This window comes from Squalius cephalus (assembly GCF_949319135.1).
Source record: "Squalius cephalus genome assembly, chromosome: 4".
NCBI lineage: Eukaryota > Metazoa > Chordata > Actinopteri > Cypriniformes > Leuciscidae > Squalius > Squalius cephalus.
This window is the reverse complement of record NC_137125.1, coordinates 39027586-39050330: the sequence shown is the minus strand read 5'-3', so window position 1 is coordinate 39050330 and position 22745 is coordinate 39027586. Positions and strand designations below refer to the sequence as shown.

The following is a 22745-nucleotide window of genomic DNA, read 5'->3' as shown; positions in this document are numbered from 1 at the left end:
ATTCTGCTGTGGTTTGCAACTGTTTTTGATGGCAGACTAAAAAGAGACTGACAGTTTGTGTCTAAAATGTAATTACACGATATTAGCTTCTTGTCTATTGAACTGTTGATTGGTCATCAGGATGTTGCAACATACGGTTTCTTAAAGCTACACTGTGTGATTTTTACCCCCATCTAGCGGTGAAATTGTATATGACTACCCAGTGAATATTAGTTTCTGTTCCTCTCAATTCCGAGGGCGTTTTCACTCCTACGGTGGCCGTATTATTCCAAGATTACACAAATTTGTGTATTTTGTATTGAATTTACACAAATTAATTAATAACAGGCTGAATTACCTGTCGTCTGTCGAGAAGAAAGCAGGCAACCTCGGCGTCCGTTTTAAAATCTTTGCTCCTCATGAGCTCTTTCCATCTGGGAAAAGTTACTCCAATATTGACTATGGTCTTGCTGATTTGTCTGTCGCGTTGACGTTTTAATTCTCTCTTTCAAATGTGAGTACACACACACACACACCACACTATCTTTCAAATCTGCCGGCACTCGCGAGCTCGCGAGTAATCTCCCCCTCGCATTCGTCACGGTGTCACTGAGTGAAAAACGCAAAAGGCGAAGCTTGAATTTACTGGTATGTCCCTCTTTGGCTAATGTAGTTTCAAGATGGAGGGGCAACATGGCGACCGGCATTCGAACCCCTCACCCGTATGTACTTTCAATGGCAGATTATAAACTTAAGAGAATACTTTATTACTTGAAAGAAGTAAATATACATTAATGAGCACATATATTTTTGAAAGAACTAAGTGTTTTTTGCTAAGAATCAACTAAAAAAGTTACACAGTGTAGCTTTAAGTGTTCTAAGTGGTTGTTAGCGTGTTTCTATACGTTCGCTAGGGTGTTTTGAATGGTTTATAGGTAGTTAAGAAACAAAGATTTGAAGCTTTGCACACACGCACATATATTTATTTATACAAATATAATATGTATTACAATTGCATATCACTTGGTATTTTTTTCACTGTATAATAAGATCAGCTTGTCCAGCCTGAAAAATGCAAGTCATTAATAAGAAAGTCTGTAAGTAAACATATAAAAGGGAAGAGAATCCGTTAAAATGAATTGATTGACAATCAAGGAACAAATCAACTTGGCATGATTTTGTCTATTAGGATGACACGTTTACATGTTACCCACAGACTGAGATTACTCAAAAACCAACCAACAAAGGAACTAATTTAAGTATCTACCAAAGTCCTACGTCAGGAAAACCATCAAACCAAATTACAATAACACATACAATTTTACCTTTGATTACTGGTGGTCATCAACTACTTGCTGATTTACAGTTTTGCTTCTATAAGACTTCAACTAACAGTACAACTACAGCGCTGCAATGGATAGACATTTTGCCAGCTTTTGACGTCTTGAGTTCAGGGAAAGAAGTTGTGAAATAAAAATGCAATAAAAAATGTTAGAAAATAAAAAAAAATGCAGTAGATTAACTTTTTTAATTGATTGTCAAAACAGGACAATGTTAAAATATTTCTAGTGAATGAGGTGGTCGGTTATGTGAAATATAACAATTACTGAACACCACAAAACAATCTTTCAAACCTCTAAGATAATAAACTTGAAAATAGAACTTTAACATAACAAAATACTGTTAAAATGTACCTCCATTTGTAGATTTGTTTGACATTCTGTTTGTCTTCAAAGTAAATAATTTCATAATATGAACTATGTCTGAATATTTCTGAATTAGAATTTAATTTCAGGACTAGGGACATCGCAACCATAAAACCGCATCAAAACTGTACAGCTGTATGCATGCAGGACCTGTTAAAGGTCAAGTGTGTAATTTCCGCCCCACTTGTGCCACAAAACAAAATTGCGACTACTTTCAAACAGGTTTCCAGAACACTCCCTTTATGTCATTGGTTTCCAAACATGAAGTCCAGCCCTAAAATCACGCTATTGGTTGGATGCACAAACAAATAGTGTACCGGTATGCAATGTTCTGATATACCAATGCAGTGTTTACACTTTTTACTTATGGTTAGATTTGTATATTAACGTAGGATCAGAGAGAGTGTTTGCAAAAATTACACACTTTTCCTTTAAATATGGCCGCCATACAATATGCCAAATTTCTCTAATAATCTCTGTCAATGGCACTGTGATACAGTGATCTCATAAGAAAATTCTGTGCAAATGGTGTTTATGGTTTAGTCTGACTTATGTCACATGGTGCATAAGATACAGTTTTATATTAACTTTACCCTTGTAAGATGAATCTTCTACGCTTAAAGTTCACTTTTTACCCATACTTTGACAGTAGAATGCGACAAAACAAGTGTTATTGCTAAATCTACATTCTTTACAAAATATTCCTTGCTACAATATGGTATAAAATACCTCAGTGTTATCCAATTACGGACTACTGACATAAAAAGCGCTTTCTTTTCACAGAGACACCAGCACCAAAAGAACCCTTCGTTACTGTACAAAGCTGTGGCAACAAAAACATAATGAAAATAAAAACAAATTGTTGAACGCTTTATCACATTATCACAAAACTACAAGAGGGACTTTTTAAGAGGGTCACAACTTGCGATTGGTTCCAGACAACTGAAATATGAACAAGTAAGAGTAAAACAATGCTCAGTGCTAGCCTTTCTCTATGACATCATGCCACATTTTTCCAAGCACCAATTTGGAACACAGATCATGGAGTTTTCAACCTTTTTGAGTTGTAGGTAGTTGACTGAAAGAGGATAGTCTTCACTGGAGAACAGTAAGGGTCCTCTTCCGAGATCTCTTGGACCTCCTTACATCACATCTGTGAGATTAAGTCTCACCCAGTGTCCTCTACTTTTTCTTCTTTTGGAACAGCCTGTGAAAAACCAAAAGGACAAAAGCTGAGAGACAAGTTTAAAGAGACTGTCAAAACCTTTCCTGATATTTCTGACTATTTTCTTTATATAACAACACGTACACAGGGAAATGTAACAGGCCGGGCTTGAACCTTTAGTTCCATGTGTCCACTATGGCCCAACATGTCATGGTCAAGTACCAGTATTGTAGTCGAGACCCGCTAATTTGAGTCCAAGTCCAGACTGAGATGAAGAGGGTCGAGTTTCAGTCAAGGCCAATAACAAATTCTCCAGAGTCTATGACAAGATCGTGAAAACTTGTTTTTGGACTTGGACTCAAGACGTGAGACGAGTATGGACTCTAGTACTACAACACTAGCAATTATGTTAGTAGCTGAACATAAACTGGGCTTTTCCAATTCTTTAGCTTTATACCAAAATCTAGAGCGCTATGCTGTCTAGACAGTATGCTACTGACTTTTGTGGCCGTTCCAAACTTTATATTATTTATGAGATGCCTTGTTTTGGGGAAAAGGTGGCATCGCATGCTTCCTTTACAGACAAGTCATTTCCAGAATGCATTATGAAAAGCCTTGAAAAAAATTACATTTTCTGCTGATAAATTTCGATATTTATTTGTTGGCAGGTTACATAAAGTTCACATACTGTTTGGCACATCTCATATTATTTTTCCCATATGCTTTGTAGTTGTTTTCTTTTCAGATATCAGCCCTCTTTTTTAAGCTAGGAAGCATCCTGTTTTGGATGGCTTCTATTGGATATGAGCTTATTTTAGACTAGGTTCTCAACCCATGTAACTACACGGTCCCCCATTGTTAAAATCAATACATGTAGACCCCTGAAACCCCCGATAAGCTAAGATATGTCCTCTTGTACTGCTGAAATAACAAAAAACAAGTTTCTTTTAGACATTAGACTTTTTTATTTACAGAAACTTAAGCCAAACGTATACTTCCCTTGTCTGCAATTCGCTTTCTGAAGAGAAAAAAACTGAATTTACCAATTCAAGCCTTTTAGTAAATTGACAATTTTGGAGTTTGTTGTGTAAAAAAAAAAATGTTAGAGAGCTCAGCAGGTCACGTAATTTTCCCAGATGTTTAATTCATATAATATTCTGATGATTTAACATTTTATTGTTAAATTGATAAATTGTAGATATTTTGTGCCTCCCCCTTCCCCCAATCTACAAAAGATCTTGAACTGATCTTATTTGTTTTTCAGATATGTGTGTGTGTGGTGTGGTTTAGTGTCAACTGGCAGAGTGCTCTCTGGTCACTGTGGCTTTGCTGTTCGGTCCACATGCCAGTCTTGATAGGGGATGATCTGGGGCTCAGCTCTTTCACCATGATCCTCTTGCCCAGACATAATGTCCCAAAAATACTCAGCAGCTCACAAGCACATATGATTTTATAGCCAAGGATTTAGCTACAAGCAAGAGATGCACAAGGAATTCCAATAGGCCTCTGGTGATAAGTGTACAGAGGCCAGTGCCTCTGTGAGAAGTGTATCCACACGGACATGCTTTTGAGTCGGCACTGCTTATAGCTTCATTTTAGGCTTGGATGGTTTCTAAGGCGAGGTTACAATGATGCCAACTATACTGCTGCTTAGAGCTAACTATGGCGTGAGGAGGCAATGAGGCGAGAGATGGGCCGAGTATCATTAATACAAGGAGATGTGCTTTGGCTTTGGCTTTGGTCTGTCTGGAAAAGACTCTGACTAATAGAATTCTCTCCTATTGTATTGCATTTGCAAAGGAGAAAGACGTCTCGAGATAATAAGAGTGCTGTTATTTCAGAACAGTGATACTGGAAGTGATAAAGGATGACATACTTTCTCTTTTTAATATAGAACGGAGGCGCTGTTTCAGAAGTTAATATGTGATGTAAAGTTACTTGTAAATTATTTTGACAATGACATATCAATTAGCACCAAATAGAAAAATTCCAGTATTTTATAAGCCTGTATATATATGTATATATATATATATATATATATATATATATATATATATATATATATATATATACGATCGAAAGTTTGGAAACATTACTTTTTTTAATCTTGTAGAAAGAAGTCTCTTATGCTCATCAAGCTTGTTGGCCAACCGTGCTGAAACATGCTGGTAGAACACTTGCTTTTTATTCACAGTGGAAAATTCACATGAAATGGAACGGTTGCAACGACAACGGTTTGGCTTGATGGTGGAAAAGCGGCTATTGTTGGCTCAAGAATAGTTAAATAAAAAAATTCTGTCATCATTTACCCCCGTCATGTTGTTCCAAACCTGATGACTTTCTTCTGTGGAACACAAAAGAAGATGTTTTGAGGAATGCTGTGGTCCAAACCACACTGGGCCCCACTGACAGTATAATGTATGGGACTAAAAAAAGTACTACTGAGACTTTTTTATCTTCTTTTGTGTTCAACAGAAGAAAGAAAGTAATACACATTTGGAATGATATGAGGGTGAGTAGCCTAAATGATTGTTCATTTTTGGATGAACTATCCCTTTAATTTAAAGCATTACTAAAACAAATGGTTCCATTAGTGAGATTTACAGACTTAAAAGGCCCCTTTAGGTGCAGTAATAAAAAACTATTGATTTCTCATCTAAATAGTTCTTAATTTTCCCTTGAAAGTCCCTTAAGTGTGATCCTTCAATGTCTGGACAACTGCCTGATAAGCAAATCCTTTTTTATTGAGCTCAATCTGTGATGTCATCAGCACTCCTCGCCAGCTTCTTCAATAGATTCATTATCTAACATTATGACATAACAGCTGAGTTTCAGACACAATAGCTGTCTGTTTTCAGATCAACGTTCCACTGGTGACAGGCAGCATGCAGTACCAGATCTCCCACAGGCCTCAAGGGTTGGTGGGGCAGCTACCTCTCTGTGTGCCACCCTGTTGAGGTCCTGTTACCCTTAAAGCAATGAAAAGCCTCACCTACGACATGTGGTTCTGCTGGGCGGCCAGGTTTTGCTGCTGCTGTTGCTGCATGAGAAGCTGCTGCTGCTGGCGTCTGCGGGCGGTACGGAGCTTCTCGAACCTCGCCTCCATCTCCTCCAGGACTTTAGGGGTGTAACGCACCACCAGTTTGACACTGTCCTTGGCTGCTTTCAGTAACTCCACAGCCTTCTCGTGGTGTTCACCCTCGACGCTCTGAAGAAAATAATTCAGTTGTCAGTTTTTCAGAGCAAGCTGTTGTTCATTTCATCTAAATCAAAGGAACGAATTACAAACGCTTCGTCTCTCTTTGCACGTCCAATGATTTGTTGATGGCTCCTGGAACTTTATTGTATCCAAAGTCATATTTTTTTGTCAGATCAAAACTGCACTAGAAAATGCTCCACGGTGATGAACATTTAATTACATTTTGGCACAAAAGAGCCATTAATTTCCTATTAGCTCAGGAACCGTAACATGTTTGGTTTAATGAGAAATTGCTTCTCAAATGCTGTCCCAAATGCCTTCCTTTACAGTCTTTGATGCAAATGAAATCAAATGGATCCTCTGTCATCTTCGAGCGAGTAAGCAGTGGACATTAGTTTCTATAAACTCAAATTACTCCTTCATGTAATAACATTTTAACAATCTGGAATGTCGGCAGAGAAGAGCAAAGAAACTGGCTTCAAAATGCTTCCCTGCAGTAGACAGCTTTTTTACTGAAAGATTCATTCGGATTTATTCAAAGCTTCATTCTCATCTGGCTTCAGTGACAGTCTGACACATCTTAAAATGTACAGTGATTTATGAAAAGATTAAGTCTTTTGAAATCTGTCCCTTTTCAGTTTTACAAACAGTCCTGCTGTAAGCTTTCTTATTTGTCCACATTTAGCATTTTAAAATGTCAAGCTTAGCCTTAGTAGAATGAAAGATTACAAAATGTTAGTCTCTAATGGGTCTGAGATAAAAACAGCTGCAAAAATGTATTTATTAGCATATTACGCCATGATGGGATCAGCCTTGGAGACTGCTGGAAATTCACTGAGATCAATGTAAAAATCTTTCTGCTAATAATCTCACTTCAGCCCAAACTGATCTGTATCAATTAAAAAGCCAGTGGGCCCTACAGCATGATGGCATCTTATTTGACAGCTCTACACAGCTAAAAAAAAAAAAAAAACATAAGAAAATGTAAATTATTTTTGTTGCACAAACAATTAAGTTGCTTTCCCTACTTCATCTGTAAAAAAAAAAAAAAAAAAAAAAAAAGAAGAAGAAAAAAAACTAAATTTTGTGAAATGCTTCCTTTGTGCATTTAAGGATAATTGATCTAAACGCTGACAGGTCATGCAGTAACGTTTCATGTCACCTTCATGCATGTCTAAATATAGTGGATAAAATATATAAAGTGAATTTTAAATAGTTTTACTACTTAAGTTTAAAGGGATAGTTCGGCCAAAAATGATATTTAACCCATGATTTACTCACCCTCAAGCCGTTCAAGATGCATATGTCAATCTTTTTTCAGACGAACACATTTTCAGTTATTTTAGAAAATGTCTTAGATCTTTCAGTGGTTATAATGTCAAGTAATCGGGTCCACCTCCTTCAAGTCCCAAAATGTGCATGCATCCTTCACAAAAGTAATCCATCCGGCTCCAGGGGGATAAACGAAGGCCTTCTGAGGGTAATTCGTGCGGTTTTGTCGTAAAAATATACATATTTAAAACTTTATAAATGAAAATATCTTGCTTCCGGCAACGGTCGACGCGCGTTCACGGCAGATGGATGCCGGCGTAGGACGTAGCGTTTGATTTAGCTGTACTTCGTTCTACGTCACGACGCTTCCTACGCTACGTCCTACGTCATACACCGGCATCCATCTCCCGTGAACGCACGTCGACCGTTGCCGGAAGCAAGATATTTTCATTTATAAAGTTTTAAATATGTATATATTTAAAGTAAATCATGAGTTAAATATCATTTTTGGCCGAACTATCGCTTTAAGGTTTAATCGTTCCCGTTTTTTGTAATTTTCCCATATTCTAACTTGAATTTTTTTATAGGGTTTCACTTTCCATCCTGCATATTAATAATATCAATTCAACTAACAAAGTGATGACATCATCCTCAAAGAAGTGCAATTCTTTTCAATGTGAAAACAGCGCATGCTACAGTAAGTATTAGCAATGCACTGCACTGATAAATTCTGTGATGTTTCATGGTATTAGCTGATTTGTCTTAATTTTCCATCTTATTTTATACAAGAATAGAAATGATAATATAGTGATATAGGTATATTAATAAAAAGTGGTTAAAATATCTAGGCTACCTTTAATGAACTTTGAGTTAATACCCTCATGTCTTTTGCTCTTTATTTCCATTTTGTTAGGTTCCATCCAATTATGCATACTGATAATTTTCTTGCCATGAATAACAAAAACATAATTAGTAAAGTTTCTCAGCTTTTAAAGTCTTGTATATCTTTTATTTATTTATATAGAAATAGGTATGTCCTTAAATTACACACATGCATATTCATTTTATAGAGTTACAGAGTACAAAAGGTTATTTATAACAGGAACATCCCTGGCAACTCACCACTCCATTGACGGACAAGAGTTGGTCTCCTCTCTTAAGACCACCATGCCTCTCAGCCACGCCCCCAGGGATGATGCGTGAGATGTAGATCGGTGAGTTCTGCTCTTTTCCACCCATGACATTGAAGCCAAGCCCCTCGTCCGTCTTGGGCAGCTCCACCACCCTCGGGTGGGAATGACCCTCACTGGCTGCGAATGCCGCCACTGTTGCCTGGTGGGAACCAAAGAGTTCAAAGTGTCAGTGAATGTGAAATGTGACTGAGAAATATAGATAGACCAATATATCACCAAGCCTGATTTACAAGATAATATGGCCATTTTGAGATTGTCAGATTCGTCAAGATATTTATTAGATATTTAAAACTTAACAGTGGCTATGTTTCCATCAACCTATTTTTATGTGCATTTTGTGATATCGCCTAAATAAAATGGATGTAAATGCCAACATGCACATACATTCTAAAGATGCACATAAAAAATGTAGTCAGATAAATTACGTGCATAAACTACGATGGAAACACATTTACCGAATAAATTCCTCGATGCACATCTAAAAAGTCATGTGACTTTGCGTCATGAGACGGCATAACTGGACTAATCAGAGGACCGATTTCATTGCACAGCTTCTGAAAATCTATTTTGGTCATTCTGAATAACCTGAGCAAAGTCTATCGTCAAAGTGGTTTAGTATAATTCCCTTCCTGAACTGTCTTACACGACTGCATTCCCAAACAACAGGTATCCGCCTCAAAAAGCAAAATAACATGACTGTGTTTATTGCGTTTCGTCTGCACACTCTTAGGCGCAAGTAATTTATTATATACTAAAATTATATATGTGGCTTCTTCTACTTTTCTTAGTGATATTTAGTGCCAGTTTATCAGGAAGCTAAATTTTGTTCTCTCCGACACATTGGATGGAAATGGTGCTTCATTCGCAAATGTTTTATGCGATATTACAAATGGATGGATAGCTATTGATGCACATTTCAACATAGATTGTTTTGTGATCAGTTGTACATTATACTGTATCGTATGTAGTCTAAACATTATATGGCCAAAATATGCCAACCTGCTCTTCATAAATGAGCATATTGTTCCTTTAAAAAACAAAAAACCAGTTGATGTTGCTAAGAATAAGGAATCCCCTTTCCATTCAAGACAGCAATTCTAGTGTGTTATATGGCTCTTATACAAGATCTGTATAGCTGACTAGCATGAGTTTTAAAACACTTTAAGGTGGACTGATATTCAAGGACCAGTAACCTCTAAATCCAATATTCTCACCAAGCTTCCGATACTATACTCTTAAAAGCCAAATTAAACATCTCCACATTTGCTTTACAAAGACCTTTAGATTGACTCTCTGAGACTGTGGTCGAGTAGCCTTTGTGGAAGCTGATATATCAGCGGAGGGAAAGTGTCCGGATGTCTACACATTTCTGGTCAGTTTTTTCACAGCCTGTAAGAGCATCTCAACATGTTCTATTTGTGCTGTGAATTCAGCCAGCATTGTCATCTGAATTCCTGAAAATTCAGAGCTTGTTAGCCAGGCGCAACCACCAGGAGACTGAGAATGTCAAGGAAGACAAAAGTACTTCCCACTGAGCCAAACTGTAGCTACAGGTGCAGCACTGTGGGGGCCTTGCTCATTATTAAGGCATTCATATACAGGGAACAGTGAGAAAAAACACCAAGGATTTTCAGAGACTTTTCAAGGCGCCAGATTCCCAATTGGCAAACCAAGCCGTTTTCTGATCTCTGAAACTGAAAGAACAGCACCTTCCCTGTCTCGTGTGTTTCGTGTCAGGCTAAAGAAAATGCAGTTTGAAAGTGCTCTGCATGCAAGACACCCTTTTCCCTGTTCCTCAACCTTCACAGCTACTTCCTCTCTGAGGGAAAAAGACACAAGTCAAAAAAAGACACATTTAGCCACTTATAACAAACATCTTTAAAGCCTAGACTCTTTCATTTGCTTTGCCGAAATGTAAATCATCAGGTTGCCGGGGTTTTTTTTGTTTTTTTTTGCCGTTTTTTTTACACACTCAAATTTGCCTGGTTTTATTTATTTATTTAAAGGGGCATTCCACCCATTTGAACATTGTTTTTTATTTAAAGTGGGTCATATATGTAGTCGAAATGTAAAATAAATTTTGAATTTGGTGCCTTCGTGACCGAGGAAAGACAAAAAATAACTTCAGGACGCATTTGTATGAAAGACAACAACTCCCACAATGCACCACATTGCACAGCTCCGCAAGCCACTCCCACTAATCCAGAAAGCGCATATCTGCCTATAAGAGAAATCACTCTTCCGTCTACAAGGCTAGCTACCACCAGAGCTTGAAATTCATTTCACACAAAATGTCTAGTTAGTTGGCGAACTCATTAGTGCATTACTCCTCGTTTGTATTTCTTTCGAAAAGGTGAATTATTGCATGGTACCTGGATGTTCAGTCAGAACATATGAGGTGCGAAACTAGGATAGTTCACAACACAAACGTCCGTGTCCTCGTCTGATTCAGAGATTTCGTCCAGGAGAAATTGTCATCGTTGAAATTCTTTGCCGCAGACGGACTCGATCTCTGTGTTCGTAGTTGCATCTTACAGTCTATGAGTTGCATAGTGAGATCACCGGCGCCACCAGTCCGCCCTAACTCGAGCCAGTCCGGGCTCCTCGTCCGCGGCAGGCAGGTCTTCTGCCTCGGCTGCTCTTCGCTATAATGCGGCTTGTAAAGGTAGCCACAAACACCTGATTCAAGCATCAGACTTCCGAAATCATCTTCTTCTATATCATATTGAGCACTCTCCTCCGCTATTGTCATAACTGTACAGCTGTCTCCACAGCGCCTGTTAGCTTAGCTTCAAACAAGATGGAGGATATTGCTTTCAGTTTCAGAGAGTAAAGTCCCACCCACTGATCTGTAATAGGTCTGTAGCGTGAGCGGGTCCCTGCCCCCTGGGAAAGATGAGGAACTAGTGCTTGTAGTCTCAACAGAAATCCCCCCCTCTTACACTTCCTCCTACAATGACGCAAAATGACGATTTTTGCGTCATTGTAGGAGGAAGTGTAAAAGGTAAATAACGGATTTCTCCCGTCTCAGGGGAAAATGAGAGAGTGTTGCACGACCATTCAATAGTATGACTGGGTTTCTAACAATGCAAAGCTTAATGCAAATGGGTGGAGTGTCCCTTTAAGTTTTGAAAAATCTTCATGCAACTCTATCAATAGTTCATAGTTACAACAGCTGTCAATACCCAAAAAGGATAAAGAAAAGAAAAAACACCCTAAAAGAATAAAATTTAATTTGTTAGTCCCTGAAAATCTCTCAGTTTAAGCTCCAAAATATCTCTTAAAATAAATAGCTCTCAAAAATTAGCATGCTGAGACGTCACCAGGATTGAAGTCAATAGCGCTATTTAGACGTGACTAGATTTCTAAACGATGTTTGAGGTACAATTCTTATCACCCGACATCTGTGATTTCATGTAATCATGAATTTGGACGGAACTAACATCTCCGTGTTTATTACAGAGCTGGGAGTGTTTGTTTTCTAGATGTGAGCATTACAGAAAGTCATCTGTGCTTGCGTGCATCACAGATATGTGTTTTAATTAATTACTTATTGATACAGCTTTGATTTATTATTAAAACCCTATTTAAATAAACTTCACATGAGTTTATAGAAGTGGCTGTTTATAATAAACCCACATATTGAAATGAAATGAAAGTTTGCGAAAGATTGGTGTGCAAATGGTAGGTCAGGTAAGTCAAAAACTCATGAAGAGAAATAATACAATGGAGTATAATACAATATCAGCAATCACAGAAATTCACATCCGGACAGGATTAGATTTCTCAGAGGACCGTTGATTTTGCCGAAAAACAGTAGGTAATTTGCCCTGGAATTTTGAGGTTGTGTGAGAAAAACACAGACAAAAGTAGATTCGGATGGGATTAAAATCACAAAGTACACCTATGAAACAAATTTCTCTAACATCCTCCATTAAACCTAGTCCTGTCCAAATCGGGCTAGTGACATAAAGGCCGCTTTCCCGGGCCAAAACCATTCTCTTTGCTTAACCATTCCATTTTGTGCTGATTTGCCCCAGCTGGTACGTTTATGGTTTCATTTTCCACTGTGGGGCTGATAAAGGAGCTTTTTGGAATATAGAATGCCCGAGAATGCCATAATGAGCATTGCCTCGGGAACGCGAGAGTTTACTGACAATATTAGATCTAAAAAGCGACCGCATTATGGTGGACGATCGGAAATTTATGTCAATTTTACTATGTTTATGTCACTCAAATAGTGCGCATAGCCAAATAAATATTTACTAAATATCATTTAGTAAATAAATATTTACTAAATAATATATATATATACACTCACCTAAAGGATTATTAGGAACACCTGTTCAATTTCTCATTAATGCAATTATCTAATCAGCCAATCACATGGCAGTTGCTTCAATGCATTTAGGGGTGTGGTCCTGGTCAAGACAATCTCCTGAACTCCAAACTGAATGTCAGAATGGGAAAGAAAGGTGATTTAAGCAATTTTGAGCGTGGCATGGTTGTTGGTGCCAGACGGGCCGGTCTGAGTATTTCACAATCTGCTCAGTTACTGGGATTTTCATGCACAACCATTTCTAGGGTTTACAAAGAATGGTGTGAAAAGGGAAAAACATCCAGTATGCGGCAGTCCTGTGGGCGAAAATGACTTGTTGATGCTAGAGGTCAGAGGAGAATGGGCCGACTGATTCAAGCTGATAGAAGAGCAACTTTGACTGAAATAACCACTCGTTACAACCGAGGTATGCAGCAAAGCATTTGTGAAGCCACAACACGCACAACCTTGAGGCGGATGGGCTACAACAGCAGAAGACCCCACCGGGTACCACTCATCTCCACTACAAATAGGAAAAAGAGGCTACAATTTGCACGAGCTCACCAAAATTGGACAGTTGAAGACTGGAAAAATGTTGCCTGGTCTGATGAGTCTCGATTTCTGTTGAGACATTCAGATGGTAGAGTCAGAATTTGGCATAAACAGAATGAGAACATGGATCCATCATGCCTTGTTACCACTGTGCAGGCTGGTGGTGGTGGTGTAATGGTGTGGGGGATGTTTTCTTGGCACACTTTAGGCCCCTTAGTGCCAATTGGGCATCGTTTAAATGCCACTGCCTACCTGAGCATTGTTTCTGACCATGTCCATCCCTTTATGACCACCATGTACCCATCCTCTGATGGCTACTTCCAGCAGGATAATGCACCATGTCACAAAGCTCGAATCATTTCAAATTGGTTTCTTGAACATGACAATGAGTTCACTGTACTAAAATGGCCCCCACAGTCACCAGATCTCAACCCAATAGAGCATCTTTGGGATGTGGTGGAACGGGAGCTTTGTGCCCTAGATGTGCATCCCACAAATCTCCATCAACTGCAAGATGCTATCCAATCAATATGGGCCAACATTTCTAAAGAATGCTTTCAGCACCTTGTTGAATCAATGCCACGTAGAATTAAGGCAGTTCTGAAGGCGAAAGGGGGTCAAACACAGTATTAGTATGGTGTTCCTAATAATCCTTTAGGTGAGTGTATATATATATATATATATATATATATATATATATATATATATATATATATATATATATAATTTTTTTTTTTTTTTATTTCTATTTATTTTCATTGTATGGAAAAGAGCAGTATGAACATTTTTCAGAATTTCTCTTTTTGTGTTCCACAGAAAAATTACAGAAGTGTAATGGGTGAGGTAACCCTTTAATGCCAACTGAAATAATTATAGGACATCAGATAACCCAGTAGTATTCACAAATATTCTGAGCAATGGCCCACTCAAGCCCATTGTAAGCCTTACAAATTACATCTTAAATAATTACACACACTTGACAAAGAATCTCCATTGGTAATGAATATTGGCTTTTAACATTTACATCAGCAATGCATTCGGAATGCACTTGGCGTATGGATGAAAAAAAAAGCATCCCGGAGTAGCCAACTGGAGCTCATTGACAATTGCTGCAGGGGATCCCAAAGGATAACTGGGGCTTTTAGAACTGTTCTTCATCCTATTTATGTGCCATCGATTGAAATCTGCCCCAACGGCATCCAGACGCAAGCTGCTCACACATGCTAATTGCCCTTTTGCTAGTGATTCGAGTCCAATATGCTTTTCGAAACCTGTAGTAACTTTTCAAAGTGACCAAGTGAGGTGCTTTGAGGCACTCTCCAAGACTTTAGTAATTTACATCCTGCATTAGAAATTTAATTGATATGCTAATTCTGCTCATCTTGCGAGACCTGCTCGCTGAGCATACTAATTACAGTAAGTGCTGCTGTTTTCTGTATAAGTGCCATTGCTATAGTATAGCTCCATATTATTAAAATACCACTCAAATGAGTCACACTATCGGTTAAAGTTATTGCTTTGTTTTCAGTATTTTGAAATCGAAAGCCTAAATGTCATTGACAATAACTACAACAGTGTCTAAATCAGTGGTTCTCAACTCCAGTCCTCGGGACCCGCTGCTCTGCACATTTTGTATGTCTCCCTTATTTAACACACCTGAATCAGATCATCAGCTCGTTAAGAGAGACTCCATGAACTGAACTGAGTGTGTCAGATAAGAGAGACATACAAAATGTGCAGAGCAACGGGTCCCGAGGACTGGAGTTGAGAACCACTGATCTAAATGTTTTCAAGTGTCATTAAAAATGTATTATGACTCTAAATCAATGATAAGGACGCTAATTCATAAAAATTATGAAAGTGTTTGCTGTGCATGAATTGCCAAACAATCAATAGATTAGGCACAGGAAAGTCATTTTAGATCATAAAACCATAATACCAAAATATACTCTGAAACGTGTCCTTCAGGATATGGACCTAATTAAATATTAAGGTCATAAATTTGTTTTTTATTTTATTTTTCCCCTGAGGCTCACTTATAGTGTTAGTCAAGGTTGTTTTGCATCTTTAGTCACTCACTCACATACAAATGTTATGCAGAGCCTCATGTGCAGCCAGGAACAACTCACCGTTTTATTATGCTGCCTTTAAAAGCACCCGGAAAACTTGTACCTTGTACCTTTTATTACGACATGTCATGCTTTTAAGTCTTAAACATAATGTTGAAGTAGCCTAAACAGAACAAAATAATTATATTGTGAAAAATAAACACAAATACATACATCTGAATTCAAAATGATGAAAATTATTCATTTCTATTACATGTATGTATGTATTTATTAAGGGTATCAAAACTAAATGTTTGTGAAATTCAAGTGATTAACTTCACACTTCTTGTAGTTGTTTTGTACATCACCCCTCTAAAATTATTGAATTACAGCATGTCAAATTAAAATAACTTTCCAAATCACATTTTAATGCACTACAGACCTGCTTTCCACTCACTGATCTCTACACTATAGATAGATTATCTATATTATAGACCAGTATTTCCTGGTCAAAATGTTTCAAATTGACACGCCCCTTCCAACATCACAACTCGGCAACTCATCTAGAATTCCGAGCGTCCAAAATTTTAAATACGACTTTTTCGGCCATTCATGTGCTCGGAACTTGTAATTACGCCACTTGAAGGGCACATTACTCTTAGTTATATACCTGGAATATAACTGGAATAAAAGCGTCTTATCCTGGCATTATGAATAGTATCTATCCTACTTCCTCCTTATTAATTAACCATGACTTGGTGGCATCCTTAACGAGTAAATGTGGGCGGTCATGTTCAACAATGGTCTTTTTGGACAAGGGAGGAAGTTTTCATTTCTTCAACTGTCAGTTCCATAGTACATCATAGTCTTTCATTTGAATCATGTAAAAGTAAAGATCAAGTAAAATTTGATTTCTCATAATATGACCCCTTTAAAATGCATTAATTAGTTTGTCTCTGTAGACGTTTTAACATTTCAGATATTGAAATGCAAAGATAACTAAGCCCTCAATAACTAAGTCATCTGTTTTTACTCAGATTTGCATAATTACTAGACTATTACCCTGAACGCAAGCCTAATTGGGATCAAAAAACAATTACAACAACACCCACAAGAGCAGCCTATTGAGCTATTCAAAATAGGTATCGCAGGGTACTGCTCAGCATCCAAGTCTGCTGGTCTGTGTATCCATGCAGAGAGAGATGGTGGGCGGAACTCTCTGGACGGCAGGGTGGCCTTTAACTGGCAGGGCTCTAGCATTTGGCCGATTGGTGTATATCCCTGTATGCGAAGTAGGGATGTGCATAAGTACATATTTTCATAATAATCCAGTTGGTGAGTTGAATGACTTGTGGACTATTCAGTTTTAAAGAGCCCTAATTTGGCTAATTTCAGGTTCAACCAATCAGGGTCAGGATTCTTTCATTCAAACATAGCAGGAATGGAACAGAACAGAAGTCTTAAGACCTATTTAAAGGCAAGTTTCTTGTCAATAGTCAATCTGAGACATCTGGCACTCCGCAGTGACTGAAAGATAGGGAAGAATTACACAGTGCTTAAAAAACTACCAATTGGGATTGTGACCCATCCCTAAAGAAACCCAGTATTGTTGTGTGGCTGAAATTCTCCTACTAAAAATTCAGCGAGGCACTTCTGATCATCCAGTACTCAGCAAATCCCCCCCTCCATTCTTTTTTATGTTTCCTCTCTTTTTCACAAGATTGCACTCTTTACACAGTATGAATTTGAATGAATGCTGTTTCAGTGACAGTGTCTGAAGAGCAACTGACAAGTGTTTGCATGCAGGTCTGGCTAATTGGCTGATTGTTTATCAAATCAAGATAGTTTGCGGAGAAACATTTGAAAATGTTCTTAGTTAATGGATTTCTTCTGGATGTCAGAAAAGGGCCGTTATTAGTTTAGCAGATGTAATTATGCTGTATGCGTAATACAGAAACACAGTGTAGGTGATGTGGAAATAAATAAACTCAGACGTACCTTAGCTGTGGCACGTGCTTGATACTCCGGACAGCCATTCACTGTTATCGTTTCATGCATATACTGATAGACCTATTCAAATAAACAGGGAAAAAGAGACTTTTTAGTTTCAGTTCCTCTACAGTTATCAAAATTACATAAAACATGGTTAAATAGCAATAAGGCATTCTGCAACAATATGTTACTTCTTATCATATTACTTCTTTGGATGCAGCCTACTGTCACGGCAAAGAAACAGTTTGAAAAGAATCTTGCTTAGCGAGTTAAAGTTAGATAAACTGTCCATCTGTTTATAGATCTCTACCTGAATGATAACATCTGGTCTGTGGTCACATTAGCAGCAAATCTTTTGCGAAATTCTGTGGGCAAAGTAGGTCCAATGTCAATAGTATAGTGGTGCATGAAGCAGAGGTAGAGGTAACTTCCAAACCAAGCAGCTTTAATAGGAAAATGTGGCGAATTTGCATGTGAAACAAACTTAAATCCAATGTGAAATCCGCATGGGTAAATTCTTCAAAGTGTCCTTAAAGCAAAATTCCCAACCGCATGGATTCCTATTGAGATTACTGCATTTCGCTGTATAAAGGGAAACGTGACCGCACCACAATAGTGTATACAAATATGTCTGACAGGACTGCATTCTTGCGATGCACTGGCTAAGCATTTTCTTGTGTTTATGTACTTGCGCTAATTTGTTTCTGAAATGTGAATAAAAAATTCAAGAAGGAGCACCTGTGGCTGCACTGTGGTGTTCAAATTCTACGGCAGCAATGAGAACTCAGTCTACATGACCAAAAATAATTAGTTTGACATTTTTGTCATGAATAATTCTTAGATTTATGCTTCTTTCAGTTTCTGCAAACCTTTATCATGCTTTTATAGTTTGGTTTAAAGAGCAAAGAGAGCTTAATCCAGTTCCATAGACTCTAATGTCTCATTTCTAAAGTGCACACTGCACACATGCAACGGCTTTCATCACCGATTCTATATTTTCACAAACAGGTGCATGTACAGTGCCCTTATCTGCTTTCACACCACTCAGGGATGAGACTATTAGCTTGAGGTCCTTTGAGGATTTGAAGAACCTATGTTTATCTCATTAACCAGCGCTTCTGAAACGCAGCTGGTGCTACAGGAAGCTCTGTCTCCCTCTCTCTGTCTCTCCTAAATAACAAGTTTCTCTTTAATCTGTCCTCCAGCACCTTGGGCAGAATCTTTAGCTGTTTTACTAACCTCCTACTGAGAAATTAGAGTGATAAAATACATTTTCAGTTAAACGTATCTTTATATACCTGTTACTCTGTGACTATGAACCACTCACTCTTAACTTTCTCAACAAGCAGGAACTATCGGATGGCCTTTAGAAACGGCTTGAAAAGAAATGAAAGAGGTTGCTAAGTGTCTACAATTACAAAATAGAGTATGTTACTAAGGAGAGGTGACATCCTACAGTACATGTGAAATATGCTCAACTATCAGCACAGCATATTCTACAGCATACTGTACACCTTATATATTTGTCGTAGTTATTATTTTATGTCTCACTTGCCCTGTTAAAGTAATTGTAGCCCCCCCCCCCACCACCACCACCACCACCAACCAACCAACCAACCAACCAACCAACTGTGGCATATTATATGATAATCTAATAACATTTTTTATCTTAATCATCTATAGTATATAACTATTAATATATCTATTAATTTTTTAGCTGCTTATGTTTAGTTCAATGACAATTAAGTGAAACTTCAATCAATTTACCTTTATTGACTGAACTTCAATAGATCTGTGAGGGATCAATGCAACCAGATGGAACAAATCAATAGATTAAAGACCTAAGTAAATCTTTCAGGAGCTATACGTGCGTGCATGTGTGTTCCCACGGGTGGAGGATTGTGTGTTTTTTAATTGCATCTTGAAAATGCATGAATATATTTAAAGGTCAAGCTATTTCAGTGTGCAATTCATATGCTGTATACAAAAACAGATAGTGGTAGATGTGCAAATCAGATTTATTTTGGTTTTGAACTAACTAATAAGCAATTAAATTAAAGCTATAAAATAAAGCCAACTCTGAAAAAACATATTTTATTTTTTTGATACTGTCTTTGATGCTGTAATCTTGCCGATTGTTGCTTGTCAACGTCTATTTGTGATCTGAGATTGTGAAAACACACCTTGGGAACTATTTTATGTCATACTTTATTGGAAGACAATTTATTTGTGTTTGGTAATGTGATTGATAAGGCAGTCAGCAAGGGTAATATGGCTCTATTTGACCACTGTTCTCAAATTCCACTCTGATTATAATGCCCTGCTTTTATTAATATCAATAAAATAATATAATACAATTTTGATGATTTTCATTACCACATTATGGTAATGAGGATTTGTCGGAAAATTTACTTAATTGTCAATAAAATAATGTTACAATGAAAAATCAGTAAGATTCTTGTAAGATTTAGTGTCATTCTTCCAGTTTTCCTATGTCTACCTACAATAATGTCCTTGCTTCTCTGTCTTCCTGTCTCCCATGTCTCGAGGGATCACTCTGTTTCCTCTCAGCTCACTCGGTGTTCGGTTGGCTTTTATCTGTTTTACCTCCAGTGAGATCGACACACACAGAGGTGTATCACTCTGCTTTTTCACTACTCTGCCCGATGGAAAAACCCACCCACAGGCCGCAGTGAGATACTTTGTGTAACCATGGTGCCCTGTCTATAAAGAGAAATATGATTTCAGTTGTTCTCATTTGAAACCTTGTTCTCCCTCCTCTCCCTTAAATCTTCTCACACTGCTCAGAGTCAGTCAGGCAATTCAGTGAAGCCCGATTCACAGCAATGCTTCTCATTTGTAAACCATCCCACCAAACGCAAAGAGGCTATTCCTCATAAACACACACAATTAATAAAGAGAGAGACTGACATCTCTGACCCTGTAGCAGTGGCGTAGGCATTGATGGACTAAGCTCTCAGTTAATAATGGCCCTGTTGTCATATTCCTCTGAGAGTTGCATTTGAAATCATCCACGTTTGCTGTGGTGGTGCTCTGAAAGACTGGACTGTGGGAAATGATTTTCACAACATAAAAGCATTCCATCATTTCTTAAAGAGATCATTGTAGGGATTGTAATCTGACATTCAAAAAGAATGCAGTAGATCAGATACCACTAGAAATCAGGACAATATCTAAAATTAGACTTCTTTTGTAAATGCTTTACTGTAATACATTTTTTGAGTGGAAAATATTTTACCAACAATCAGCAGCATACTGTAGATCCTGTCTGCGTAAAGCTAAACTTGTACTCAATATGCTAAATTTCTTCTTCTTTTTTTGAGGAGACATGAGAAATGAAGAATAAGTGATTTTGAGTGGGTATGTTCTGGCCACTGTTGTCCTCGTTTTGGCAATCATTTCACATGGCTAAGTGAGCTTGATGACTCATCTGAATAGGCTAGAGTGAGACCTCTTGTCTTGAAGCACCATCGTTTCTGATAGTCTTGATCTTGGAGTTCTCTCATTTTTCATGTCATTTTTTCCTTCTTTAGATGTTATTGGTTGAGGACATTTTCACGGCACATTTTGTCATATTGACATTGTCCCTGCATTGCAGAGCTTTGCGGTTGGCACTGTAAATTGAGTCGACGCTGTGTCCTTTCACACTCTCATTATGGGAATGTAAGAGACAGATTGCACCATATGATACCTTGCACAATTGCCGGGCCATGAAATGAGCTCATAGGGCATCCATGCACAGCTCGATGAAACTTGGCCTGATGGATCCTGGGAGTGTGAATTGATGTCCAACCAAAAGTATTATTACATTAATGAACCGTTATTTTTGATTGATGAGAAACTTTGCTACAAAATGATAGTGTACTTGAGAAAAATGATACTGTACTTAACAATTCATCTGTTGTGTCATCTGGTGTGTAGCAACCTATAAATTGAATCTCATATCCAATCTGAAGCATGTCTCTACAGATGTTCCAAGCCCGGTTTTGGCACATTTCCTCATGCATAGTTATAGCCATATTAATCTCAGCCACAGACTGTATACCAGCAAACTGTTTATGGACCATCTGATCTATATTACCCACAAAAATGGCAAGAGCTTTCTCAAAATCACAAGCTACAATCTGGTTTCACACAGTTTTTTCTTCTTCACGATCCACTGTTTTTCATAAGGTATTAGACTTCGCACTTCTGAGGCAGAAAAGAGAACACCAACGTGGAGACAATAGTGGGTAGAGCCAGGGTGGAGATGGGAATAGCCAGAGGATGACCCCGAGTCAAGCCAGGATGAAGGCCCGCGGTGGAACCGATTAAGGAACCAAGATAGAACCAGAAGCCCGACTGAGTGAGGTGGAGACGTGCAAAGTGGAGACCCAGGAGGAGCAGAGACGGAGACCCACGGTGACAGTGAAGGCCTGGAGGACCAAGGCAGACCGGGGCGGAGTCGGTGCAACTGAGGACAATGGTGGAACCAGAGGGAAGGAGGAGCCCAGCGGGATGAAGGGGTGGAGAGTCGAGGCACAGCTGGAGACTCTGTAGTCCGAGGCACAGCCAGAGCGACGATTGACCAAGGTGGAGCCAGAGGGATGAGGGAGCCCGAGAGGTGGAGCCAGAGGGATGAGGGAGCCCGAGAGGTGGAGCCAGAGGGATGGGAGTCCAAGGTCGACACTATAAGAGTAGGGAATACCACACCACAGCTATAATGATCATGACACAGAGGAACGATATTGTTGGGATAAGAATTATTTTTTTTCTTGATAATGAAAAATAAAATTGACAGCTAATCAGAATCCACATGACTTTAAAGAGCTTGAGCGTTTAAAGCAGCAGATGACATAACTGCAGTGTGTGCTTATAATAAACAGAACAATATTGTCCCTTAGTGTCGATGCTAATATAGTTATCATTATTGTTAACTTTATTGTTCTTTTTGTGAACGAGCCAGTGATAAAATAAAAATGCAAAATGCACTTCCATAGCCAGTAAGTGTTGACATATTTTCTCAATTCACTTGACATTGACATTAGTGGCAAAAAGTTAATAATTGATGTCTAAATATTTGTTTTGTGAGTATTTTTCCCCACTGTTTTTTCATATATCTGGTCACGATCCTCCCATACTGTTTCAAAATAAACAAGCACAAGATAATACGTGCTCTGCCCACTACTGACAGAAAGCGCAGCTGTGGTGTCATACTAAAAGGCAGCATATAATCATCCTTTTAATAATTAATTAAATAAACAATCAAATTAGCATAATAGGCTTCTTTTCTCGCTCATGTGTTGTGCAGCACACACACA

The 22745-nt window shown here is 38.2% G+C and overlaps 1 protein-coding gene across 3 annotated transcripts in view; it reads right to left on the bottom strand.

Moving 5' to 3' along the window:
- Positions 1 to 940: 940 nt before the first annotated feature.
- lin7a (lin-7 homolog A (C. elegans)) overlaps positions 941 to 22745 on the bottom strand; it is a 41274-nt gene continuing 19469 nt past the window's right edge. Inside the window, exons 3-6 of one of the 3 annotated variants that reach the window (XM_079870234.1) lie at positions 17431 to 17502; positions 8444 to 8653; positions 5843 to 6058; positions 941 to 2892 (exon numbers count right to left, since the gene is read on the bottom strand). In XM_079870234.1, coding sequence (XP_079726360.1) covers positions 5843 to 6058; positions 8444 to 8653; positions 17431 to 17502 — 498 coding nt within the window. In that variant the 3' untranslated portion in view covers positions 941 to 2892. Of the gene's footprint in view, positions 2893 to 5091; positions 5195 to 5842; positions 6059 to 8443; positions 8654 to 17430; positions 17503 to 21353; positions 22114 to 22745 lie in introns of those variants that run through there. The other 2 variants (XM_079870235.1, XM_079870236.1) reach the window with 2 other exon arrangements.